This window comes from Apis florea, unplaced genomic scaffold, assembly GCF_048593485.1.
Source record: "Apis florea isolate Af1SG1 unplaced genomic scaffold, ASM4859348v1 contig_2492_pilon, whole genome shotgun sequence".
NCBI classification, from domain to species: Eukaryota; Metazoa; Arthropoda; class Insecta; order Hymenoptera; family Apidae; genus Apis; species Apis florea.
This window is the reverse complement of record NW_028256593.1, coordinates 5278243-5291818: the sequence shown is the minus strand read 5'-3', so window position 1 is coordinate 5291818 and position 13576 is coordinate 5278243. Positions and strand designations below refer to the sequence as shown.

The 13576-nt window shown below is 21.0% G+C and overlaps 1 protein-coding gene across 2 annotated transcripts; it reads right to left on the bottom strand.

Annotated features, from left to right (window-relative positions):
• Positions 1-355: 355 nt before the first annotated feature.
• Positions 356-12588, bottom strand: Tsp66E (Tetraspanin 66E). 2 transcript variants are annotated; one of them, XM_086906349.1, is made up of 9 exons: positions 12321-12588; positions 3883-3970; positions 3415-3513; positions 2716-2844; positions 2574-2648; positions 2384-2491; positions 2072-2233; positions 1830-1971; positions 356-1639 (listed from the first exon to the last, which is right to left on the bottom strand). In XM_086906349.1, the coding sequence occupies exons 2-9, from the start codon at positions 3940-3942 to the stop codon at positions 1605-1607; spliced, it is 810 nt and encodes a 269-aa protein (XP_086762475.1). In that variant the 5' UTR covers positions 3943-3970; positions 12321-12588; the 3' UTR covers positions 356-1604. The 2 variants fall into 2 exon arrangements, with proteins under 2 accessions (XP_086762475.1, XP_086762476.1); XM_086906350.1 differs by having other exon boundaries at positions 356-1041.
• Positions 12589-13576: the final 988 nt, after the last annotated feature.

Sequence of the window (13576 nt, the reverse complement as noted above, 5' to 3'; positions counted from 1 at the left end):
AAAAAATATATATTCTTATAATTATAAAAAAAATCATTTATTTAAGATTTCAAATATTAATATAGTGTATATATATATATATATATATATTAATGTAGGATAAATATATTATTTTAAATTTTGAATTTATTTATAAATTAAGTTATCTATTTTCTAAAATAAATATAATTTCTATAATATCATCATGGAATTTTATAAGAACAATTCTAAAATAATTTCTTTTATTAGATTATTCTATTATTTGTTTAATAATGATATGATATGAAATATTTTCATTAATAAAATATTTTTTATTTCATAATTTATACATAATTTTTTTTTTATAATTAGAAGGAATTAGAAAAAAATTGTCAAGTTTACAAAGAATACAAAATCTTTATCACGATTCTTGTACATTATAAAACAATGTAAAATGTACATTATAAAACATTACAAATTTTTATTATACATTTTAATTATCTTATTAAGAGGAAGATTATGTCAACTATACATATTAATGTATATATAATATAGTAAATGTAACTTAATAAAATAATGTAGTATTTTGTATTAATTAGTTTAAAATATATGTATATACAAAGTAGTTCAACGCAAGCATGTGTAATTTTTTATATAAAATGTTATTCTTAAATTTTTTATTTGGTTTTGTACTAGTTTGTTTTTAAAATTAAACAGTTTTTTATAAGACAGATTAATTTTTTCATTAAATTAATAATTATTGAATAGTTTTTTTGAAAAAATGAAATAATTATGTCTAAAAATTTTATACTTTAAGTATTAATCCAATCAGAATAATTCATAAATTTAAACCATTATAAAATATAAGAATTATTTAATTATTATTATTTAATTATTTAACATATTCAATGTTATGAATTTTTTAATAGTAATAAAACATAATTAAATAAATGATGAATGTATCCTGGGTTAGTTTCAAGTAAGTTTAAACCAATGATTTGCTTCTGTGAAGAAAGGAGCCAAGAAGATATGAAGAGCTCACTGTTAGTGTATGAAGTCAACAGCAGCACCAAGAAGTTAAAACTGCAAACGAAAATGTTTTTTGCGCGATATGAACTGACAAATGATTGCGTGAACTGCTCCAGTTCGTTACATTATAATTACAATAGACTATCCGCAAAAATTATTTTACAATACTAAATATATAAAAATTTTAATAAGTTACAATATAAATGTATAAAATCTATTTTATAAATACATATATTTTTTCTCAATTAGTAATATTACTAATATACAAGATTGGAAATCAAAGATATATTTCCAATATACAAATATTATTAAAAATAAGCAAATTTAATTACAAATTTTAATCAAATATTATTATCCAAATGTTAATAATAATTTGAACTTTTATTTTAACATTTATTATTTCGAATTTATTCAATATTTATAGTAATACTGATATTTTTAATTATATAAAAAATTATCTTCTATTTTTTTCTTAATTTGAAAAAATTTTTAATATCATTGAAATATAATTAAAATAAAATAAATATTAGATTTATTTTAATTCAAAAGCAGTCAAAAGTGAAACGCTTAATCTTCTGTTTAGATGAAAACATAAATACATTTTCATTGTTGTTAGTTCACCAAGCCTGTTTCGACGATACGTCGATGCAAGCTAAAAGAATGTTTTTAATTTAATTTTTGAAGAAAATTTTTATAACTTTTTAAAAATCTTATCTATTCAAAAAGATAATATTTTTAAATTATCATCTCGTAATCTTATAAATATATAAATATAATTAGATATTTCAACATAAAATATTTTTTTATTAATTAAGAAGCATCAGTGAGAAGTGCAAGCCTACCATGTTGCGGTCGCCAATAGCAGCATGCCAAATGCAAAGCTAAAATAATAACCAGGATTTCGGCAAATGCCAATCCAGCCGCAACGCCGATTACTATAGCTGCATTTTCTTCAATTGTCCTCATTATTGCATTATAACAACCCTATAATATTTACACAATATTTATATATTTTTAATAGTTTTTATGTATTAAATTAATTATAATTTTATTATAATTGAATCTCTTTTTAATATTTTCTAACCTCCTTATAATAAGAATTATTAGAAGTAGGACTAATAGGACAAGATGGATCCTTTAAAACAGTGTTCTCTTTTATACAACATGCTTCAGGTACAATTTTATCTGATGTCCAATTTGTGTTCTCTCGAAAATCCAAATAATTTTCCACTCCACAACAATGTAACTAAACATATAAAATATATCTTTTTAAATATATAATATATAAAAATTAATAATATTTATAATTATTAAAATATTTATTTATTTATACTTATGAATTGTAGCATTTGTTTATCTTTAAATTTTTTTGATTAATGAATAAATTTTTAATAACCTGTGTCATTATACCATCCCATGTTACTGTAATTGTTTCTGTTTTATCAATGTTATTGGCATAATATTTGATTGTAGATTTGAGAAAATTTCGTGTACTTTGTTCTGCCTAAAAATCATAACAAGTAGAATGAATAAATTTATATTTTAGATTAAATTTTGTTATTTTAAATTACAATAAAAAAACTCACATCTCCTTTAAGGCCAAAAGCCAAACCTACTACTATACATTCCAGGATCAAAACCACAAGAATAAGAACACCATACTATAATTAAAGACTTAATTGTATCATGTGCTATTAAAGTTTAATTTTTTAAGCCATAAAAACTTACAATACAAAGAAGACACCGAGATTCAAACATTGCTCCACAATATCCAAGAAAACTGACCAAAAATGTCAATGCTCCTGCCAAAATCAAGATATATGATATTATCCTGATGACATCTGCATCCGTTTTATTCTATAACAGAATAATCTAATATAAATTTATGATTAATTATTTGATAATATCAAATTATTTCTTTATTATAAAAATTTTAATAAAATTTCTGATTTGTTTAAGTTTAATACGAAATTTAAAATCTTGTATAATATTACATGTACAGCGACCATAAAATATTTTATATACTATTTAATTTTATATACATAATAATATTGAATAATAATAATGAATTTTCTCATTGAAAAAATATACAATATATATACATAATAATTACAAATACGAAAATGAAAACGATACACAAGAGCTTGCAAATAGAAAGTGAACTTCTTAGTATGTAATTTAATTAATTAGCAACACTTTCATATTGCAATTAACGAAAGGAGAATTTGTTATAATATTGTTTAAATAATATTTTTTATCATTGATAATTTCTTTCTTTTTGCAATTATTTAATATAATAATTTATGAATAATTTTATAATTTAATTAATAAAGTGATGTCGAATAAAATTTTTCTACATAAAAATTAGTAAAATTAGAAACATTACCTTTTTAAATTAAAATTTAAAATATTTTTTTTTAAATTTACCAGAATATCTGATTGGTCGAGTTTGCCGATGAGATCGGCAAAAGAATTCCTATCGGCGAAGAGCCAAACTCCAACTGCTAATGCAGCACCTCCTGCTACCTGTAAATGAACAAATAACTAATAAATGTAAATAAAAATATAATTAATTCTTTACAACAAAAATAATTATAATGTAAATAAACTTATTTATAAAAATTTAAAAATTATTAAATAAAAATGTAAAGTTAAAAATTAAATTATTTTCTATTGATTATTAAGTGATTATCTTATACAAAGCGCATCATAACATGTTCAAATTTTTCATCTAATATTTTCATTACAATATAACAAATACTATATTTCAAAATGCAATAAACAATTATTAAAACAAATAATATAAAAACATTTTATGGTATTTTATATTTTAATAATAATGAAAATTAATTTATGTGTATTAACATATTTTTTTAATCCTTTCTTTATACTTACGAAGAAAACGAAATTGAAGAAACATAGAAAATACTTGGCACACTGTGAAGCACAGCCCATTTTGGCTCGTTCACTGAAATATCTGCAACTGAACAAAGTAAATATTGTTCAACACTTCCGCATAAACAATATTATTACATATACTATTTTAGTAATAATTTATAGAATTTCGTTGTTTATGATAAATTGGTATATTTTATTTTAACTATCCATCGTTTTACAATTTTCTTAATTAATCTTAATTACAATTATTAAACTTAAATATGATAAGATTATTGATAAGACTGAAATTCAATTGGTATAAATCTAAATCAAGAATTAATTAATAATCTACTAATTTTAATTTCAATACGAATTTCAATTCTACTAAATTTCAATAATTTACTTTAAAGAAAACAAAACTATTATTAAGAACATCTTTATGCAATGCTCCAGTTTCTCAATTAAGACGTATTTCTCGCTGAAATCATCGTAGGCGGGAAACAAAGAGCTGCGAAAATTGGTCGAATTAAACCGAATTCTTGTTAATTAAGAATATGTCCTTCTATTCGTAGTCGAATAAATCATCTACCAAAAGATATTTTAATACGTTTAATTTTATCATGACAGTTGCATTTATACAAAAATATTTGTATATGAATATGTAATATATATATATATTATATGCATATACATGTACTATATGTATATATATATATGTATATATGTATATACATATGAAACATGATATAATATTGTTTATATGTATATATAATCAACATTATTCCTAATATGATTTCAAAAAGTGGTTAAGAAATTATAAAATGATTTTTTAATAACCATAGTTGTTATGTTATTGCAATTATTTACGAGTCCGCCAAGTTCAATATGAAATCTTGTAAAAAAAAAAAGTTATAATTTCAGTATAATCTAAATTAAAATATAAACCTTGATAAAATACAAATGTACGTAAAGAAAAATATACGTATCGTTTTGCAAAATTACAAATATAGAGAAATAATATATAGAAAAAATAAATATATAGAGAAAAGGCATACGTAAGTAAGGAGGAAATGAAAGTGACAGAAAGTATAACAGACAGAAAAAGAAGGAAGAAATTTATATAGGAAAAACAAATGCGATGCGTACTTTCATATAAATAATTGTCTTTATACATACATGATGTAATTGCAAGAACAAGTAATGTGATATTATTAATAACAAACTTTTGTATTGTACAGAGAAATTTTGATTTTATGTAAACAATTTTACATATTAATATCATAATATCCATTATTTAAATAAAAACATGATATGATACAAATATATAACGATTCGTTTCAATTTAGTGGAATATAAGTTGAAATTATAAACATTTTGAATAAATTCGAATGTCAATTTATCCTTATATATTGTTTGATTTTTAATCATACTATTAAAAAAATTATTTATTAATCCTTAATTATTAAAAATTAGAAATATCATCAAATTGATATCATAAAATTGATATATTTTTAATTTTAAATAAATGAAATAACATTTCGTGCCATACATTTTATGTGTCATCATATGTGATCATAATATTTCTGAATAATATTCAATAATTTGATGATGAAAAACGGTTAAAATGCAAATATTAACGCATATAGTTGTATTTGTTTTCTAGAGAAATAGAAACAGACCTTGAACATCTGAGACTTGTGCCCTTGAAGATTGTCTTTTATTCGATATAACAATTGACAATCCGGTTTCTTCCTCTGCTAACATTTCATATTTCGTCCTCACATCAACGATATATCACCTCTATATATAATTTTTATATTACATTTCAAATGTATATACACATAAAATATGAATTCGCAATGACACAATGAAAGACATTGTTGATCGTTCATCGAAAAAATTCACTGCTGATAATTCCTCTTACTTTATATATTTATACAGTTACTCATCGTTTACTCATCGTTAATCTTTTATTTATTTTAATAATTCGTACGAAATTTCAAAACTTGAAACTTCGAAAATTCGAAAAATTTCTAGTTTCATTATTTTTCTGATTCGAAACACATGTAAAATAAATAAATACTCTCAGTTTCAAAAATTTCGAGAATTTCGAAATGTCACGAAATTTTCGATTCGAGTTTTGCGAAAAATTTAAAATTTTAAAAATCAGCTTTCGGCCCATACTTGGTAAAAGTACTTTACGTGACAGGATATTTCAGAATCAAAAATGTGAATTTCTTTTCCGCCAAATGTTATATGCTCGACTGGTAATATTAACAGCTATTTGTTCGGCATTTAATCCGTTTAATTTTAGCGGTTCAACGAGTTTGACAACTTTCAATGATGACGTAACAACGTACCCGTAAATGTATCGTATCCTCGTTGCATAATACACGCAAATATGCAAGCTAAGAATGCACTTGCACGAGAAATTCGTCGATGAAGCAATCATAACGATTTATTCTAATAAATCCAGTATGTCACTTTAAATGCAATTTTCCTTATATATAAAAATGTAAATGCGTATAAGATATATTATTTGAATAAGTAATTCGTAACTTTAAGATTATTGCAGTACAATCTTGAAGATTTGTTTTCACTGACTAGGAAGGAATAACAAGGAAAAATAGAACATTGAGTCATTTTCGATATTTATTGCGTTTCAATAAAACGGAAAATAAATATTTCTTTTACGTCTAATCAGAAATAAGTGGAAACAGTGTACGTTAAATGGAAGCAGGATATAGACATTAAACAATAAAAAAATCTATTTATAAAAATATTTCATTTTTCTAATATTTTGTTTTAATCCATTTTTAATTTTTCGCAACTCTTTAACTTTATACTTATTGATCACAACATGAAAACACACGATGATATTAAAATATATATTATCTTCACGTTAAATGTTATAAAAATTATAAAAATTACTAATAAATTGTATATATACGTATATAGAAATATAAAATATTACTAGAATAGATATAGAAACACAATGAATGTGAATTCATCATTGCTATATACAGTTGCAATAAGCGTAAAAAAAGACTTGTAAGTTGCAGACTGTAACCTTCTTGTAAGCAAGCAATTGGCAAGGTAAATTCTCGTTCAAAGGACAATGACACGTGGAAAATTAGGTCACCAGACTTGATCATACCCGGTCAACAGGTCGCTTTTCTTTTCCCTTAATCGTTACTTTCTGCTTTATTCTTGTCGGATTTGCAATACAAATATATTAATATCTTTCACTTATTTCTTACTTTTTTATTATATTTTTAAGAGATAATTATGATAATATGGTATGATTAAGTATATTGTTTAATATTTTTTAAAATTTCATTCCCTTCTCACAAAAATAAAATCGTATAAGATAATTAAATCATCTAGATAACTGGAAATAAATAAGCGATTTATGAAAAATAAAATTCTAGCAAGTTATTTGAAAAATTATGTTGTTATGTTAAAAAGAAAGAAAAAAAAAAATGTATAAAAAGAAACGAAGATTCAAGTTTTCTCATAATGACATAATTTTCTATGAATTTACTCCTACGTGAAGATCTAAATAGATGGTGCATCACATGAATATTACGTGAACATAATCCATCATTAACACCATTAATTATGTAAAATTCTCTCTTTTATACGAGTTTCGTGAGAAATAGACAATATACAAGAATGTGTTCACAAACACATTGTATTAAGTACAACGTGTATCATTGTAAATATGAGATCGATTTAAAATCTATTTTTAATTTTAATCTTATATATTTTATATTTTTCATTTTATTAGAAAATATAATTGTTCAACATATACACATGATTGTACAATATTACATATACATATATACAATATCAACATAGATGTAAATAATAAAACAGTTACGTACTTTTCTAATTAATTCTAATATTATATTATAATGTGTTACTCGGGTATAAAATTTATTCAATAATTAAAAAATTTAATTCTAAAAGATAAAATTCTTAATTTTACATTTTAATGTAAAATAATATTGTATTTAATAAAATAAAAAACTTTGTTTACATTATAATAAAATAAATTTTATTAATATAAAGAAAATAATTTATAGAATAATTTATTGCTGTCGAGTCGAAACTACGAGTACTAATAATTTAACTTTTCCTTTCATATACGTTACAGATACAAATATTATTTATATAACAATATATTTATTAATTTGTTTCTTTCAAACGAATAATACACACATATCTTAGGAGATTACAACTTCAACTTGGGATTACTTGGGATTTTTGAAATTATTTAAAATTATTCGAAATTTTTTTCACCTCCTCGTATTCGTATTGTAATTGTATCATGTATTTATTATTCCAATTATAATACGAATAATAACTGAACAATCATGAACGAATCAACCGTGAGAAATATTAATTCATCGTTTCGATCGCAACGAGGGACGAAACTATCGCAGCAAAAGGGAGAGGAAATCAGCTGAGCAGCTCACGAAATAATCAGGAAGCTATTAGACCGAGTTACATCGCGGTCCCGTTGCAAGTGTCCGCTTTAGCTTTCCTATCACTGTGCTCTAGCTTGTAACGTAATACCAACTTTTATTATTAACAATTTCTCATCGATCGATCGATCGAATGATTCAAATTTTTTGTTTCGAGATAATCTAACATTTCATATTTAACGCTAAAATTCAAATGAGAAATGATTAAAAATTATTTGGTATAATATAAAATTTATCGAGGCACTACATTGCATTGTTTCTTAATCATTTTTGAATTATGTGAATTGGATCGAGAAACATGAAAAAAAATCAACATTTTTTAAACGAACTGATTTTAACTAAATCTTTTCTAAAAATTACAAATTAACTTTTACTTGCTGAACCATGGAATATCCTCAACCATATATATATATATATATTAAATTATTATAATTATAATTATTAACAATTAAATGTAAAATTAAAATGTACGTAATAAATAAACGTTATAACATGAAAAAAATAAAATTATCTAAATATATAAATATAAACTTATTTATTTAATATTGAAAACAGTAATTATTAAGGATTAGTATAATTTTAAATGGAAATATAAAATATAAGACATATATCATTTTTTAAAATCGAACATGAAATTGAAAATTTAAAGTAAAACATTTTCAGAGATAGAATAATCTATTATTTTCCATTTAAAGTTTAAGCAACTTCTAAAAGAGAAACTCGTCAAGTTTTGTTGACTTAACGGTATTGATTCCAGGTCATGTTCAGTTAATGAAAGTCTATATTGTATAGAAATTGTATATTGTATAGAATAAGCAAAAATATTTTCTCTTTTGCATTAATCTCTTATTTTTCAAAAACTCGATAAAAATTTTCATAATAAACAAATGGAATTTTAAAAAGTCAATTTAGGAATTCTAAGTCATCTATTTTATTCTAATTAATGTAAAATTAAAAAAATTTAAAAAAAAAATTTATAATTTACAACCGTAATATAATTTTATTTATATTAATATTATAATATTATATTTATAATAATATTTTAGTTATAATATTTTATTATTAATTAGAAAATTTTCTATATTTTTTTCTTGATTAATTAAATTTTTTATTGCAAAAAAAAAATTCATAAATAGATAAGTCAAATTATTGTTTCTTTACGATAAAAATTGTGATATCACAGATTCAAAAATACATCAATTTTTTATTAATTTTGAAATTTTTTACTAAAAAAATTTCATCAATAATTTTATCTTTATTTACAATTTCATTTTAAAGGATTTATTGAGATTATCTATATATTTTATGGATATTTCTTAAAATATGGTATATTTGTACATTTTGTAAGATCAAACAAAACTACATATATATATATATATATATATATATATATATATATATATATATATATATATATGTGTGTGTGTGTGTGTGTGTGTGTGTGTGATATTTTCATTCAAACTAACTTGAACACGTAACTTAAGGAGGGCATTGACATCATAAAGTGCATGCCATGTATCGTCATGGAAACGCAATTCATCACAAAAGTAGATTTTTTTTTTTTATTATTCATCATCCTTTATCATTTGCATTGAACATTCACTATGCGTGAACAAATTTTAAAAATTTTAAAAATTTTCGAAACTTTAACTTTAACTTATGATATACATAGACACTTAAGAATAAAACTTTTGACAGAATATTTTTCGCAAGTGAACATTGTATTGAGAGTGACTGTCCGATAGTAACTTTCACTGTCCAACATCATTTAACTGTTGGATTACAAGTACTCTCGACGCAATGTCCATTTACAAAAAATACTCTCGAGAGTTTCACTCTTAAACATATTTGTATCTTCGTATAAAATTTTCTTTCTTCGTTAATGGTTGATCATCCGAGTACATGTCGTAGAATATGATGATTCATGTTAGTAAATTTAAATTTAATTTTTTTTATCTAATATTAATCGAATTATTGCTGAATTATTGAATCAATTGGACTAAAAATTATCTAGCATCAAAAAAATATCTTATTATATACATGTGTATACATTAGAACTTTTTATTGTAATCAAGAGAGGGGAGATACAAAGTATTCATGTTACATAATAATTTATTAATCGACAGATTTTAAACTCATAAGAATTTATTCTTTTTTCAATTTTACTACGTAAAAAAAAAAAAAAAAAAAAAAAAGAAAAAAAAAAGAAAAGGAAACGAAAGAAGAAAAAAAACGAATTCAATATCCAAGAATCGATAAATGTCATAAAATAAATTATAATAATATTTCATGAATAACGAATATGATACGTATATTATTATTTTTTTATCTAAAATTTTTTTCCTAAACTCATTGATTTAATTCTGATATAATAAAATATTAATTGAGAATGCTTATATTTTAACGATATATCAAAGAACAATATATCATTTTTACGAGCAAATTTATTATGATTGAAAAAATTTATTCATTTTAATTGAAAAATATTATTATATCAAATTAATTGCTTCCTTCAATTTAATTATAATTAATATATAATTAACAATAATAAATTAAAATAATAATTTTTTAAATGCTAAACTGTAAAATTAAAAAATACAGTAAAAATTATCAACATACATAAAACAAAATATTTTAATGATGTAATATGGTTATATATAAAAAAAATCATATAATATATACTTTCTTAAGATAGTAAACTTATAAAAAAATATTATAGCATGTTCTCTTATTACCAAAAAAAAATAAATATGAATATGCATAAATATAGAAATAGAAGATAAAGAAGATAAAGAATAGAGATGAAGTCAAAAGTAGAAAGAGAAAAAAAGAAAAGAAAAATAAAAAAAAAAATTTCCAAGCAGGGAAAGTTGTGCATTTCGTTATAAAACGAATATAAAACAATTTTAATTATAAAATTCGATTATCAAAATTAATTTCGATTTTAGTATATTGTTATGAAAAGCAAAAACAAAAACAAAATGAACATTTGATAAAAATGCTATTTTGTGAAGTTATTAAAATTTTTATAGATAATTTTTTTAAATAAAATTATAAGACATATGTAAGATAAAATAATAAAAAAAAATAAAAATGTTACAAAATTTGTTAATATAAAAAATAATAATGATATGAAAAAAAAGAAAGAATAAAAAATATTTATTTATAGAAACTAATATTAATAAAACTATAATATATATATATATATTATAAATAAGGTCATTTTATAAACTTAATGAATCAAATCTTAACTTTATTTCTAACAAATCATAAAAATCAATATAAAAACATACTTTCGATTTAAATTGTAATTTAAATACGTCAAGTCTTTATTCATGCACGATAAGTTAGAATTGAATACATTAATATAATTTAATTATTATATAATTAATTAATATAAAAAATTTCATAAATTAATTTCATGATTTTGATCATAAGATAAAATTAAATTATTAAATCATTTTATTAAATTTTAATTCGACAAAAATAATAATAACTGAATAAAAAACTAAGAATTTATTTAAATAAAAAAACAAATATTATAATAAAAAAATTTAATGATTTACAAAGAATATATTCATATTTTTATCATAACATTAGATTTTTTTTCATTTAATTTATAGTTATACAAAAAGATTAGTTATTTTAATTCTTGATTTTTTTATAGAATTTCATAATATTTCTAAAACAAACGATAAATATTAACTCATTTTAAATATAATTTGGTATGTTACGCAAATGTGCTTCATAGGTATGTATATGGAAAAACGAATAAAACATATAAAAAATAAATTTAAAATAAACATAAAAAAAAACAGTAATACATTAATTTTATAAATTAAAATAGTTTTTATAAAAACAACATTCAAACAATATTTTTATATTTAATACAAGTATTAAAATGAAAAATAATTCTTAACTGAAAATAGAGAGATAAAGAGAGAAGCAAAAGAACAGATGACTTACGTTTATGATACAGCACCTAAGATTCTTTGGTAAAAGATTCCAAGAATTAGAAGCTTAATACAAATAATACACTTCACACCACGTCACTATTTATCATCATTATAAGAATAATAGAATCAAATTGTAATAATTTTATCAGCTTCATTCGTACTAATAAATTCTTTAAAATATAAGTAAGAAAAGAAACGTCGTCCCCCTATGCTGTTTGCCGCGCATCTACCACAGATACCTGTCGCGGTAGTTCTCCTACCAATGGCGGCTTTACTGTGATAGGAGCTCTGTTGACTAATCAGTAGTTAGCATCTCAAGTGTAGACAAATCACATGATTGAAAGTTTTCGCGCCTTCACATAAATATAATAAATACACATATGTATATATACATATATATATGTACATCTTAATATAATATATACATTGTCTAATTATTGTATTATTTTCTTATTTAATATTATAAATGAAAAAAATTTTATTAATTAAAATATTAAAAATTCAATGAAAGTATTATAGATATTTTATTATAATTATAACAAGTTTTCCATTTTCTTACATATTAATTAATACATTACATTTTTAAAAACTGAATTTTTAAATCATTTTCTGTTTACACATGTACATGAATAATACATGTTTTTTTTGTTATAAATTTAACTGTTTATTTTTATAATTTATTCATTTTTAGTTTTATAGTTTATTTATTATTAGTTTATTATCATATATGCTTACAACTTATCAATATATTTTATATATATATATATATATATATATAGATTATATATATTTAATTTTTATTAAATAATAATTATTAATTTTTATAACATATTATTACTTAAAATATTTTTCAATTTCATATTTAAACAAACAATACATTTTTTATATGCATTAATTTAAAATATAATAAATGAACAAATTTAAAATGAAGATTAATTTATATTATTATTTATTTAATTTAAATATAAAATAAAAAGAATGATTTATTTATTTTAAATTAATTTTAAACATTAAAAATAAAAATATTTTAATATTTTATGTAATAATTTGTACATACACTTTATGTAATAAATTTGTGTTTAATCAAGCTTAGAAACACAAACAATTTTTTATTAATTCAAATATTATTTTCATTGCTTTTTATATCTAAAACATATAACTTTGTATAAATCATTATACATTACAAATCATAACAATATTTCTTAAATAAAGCAATTATTAGATATTCTGAGAATGAATTACTAATATATACATTTCTCTTCTTTA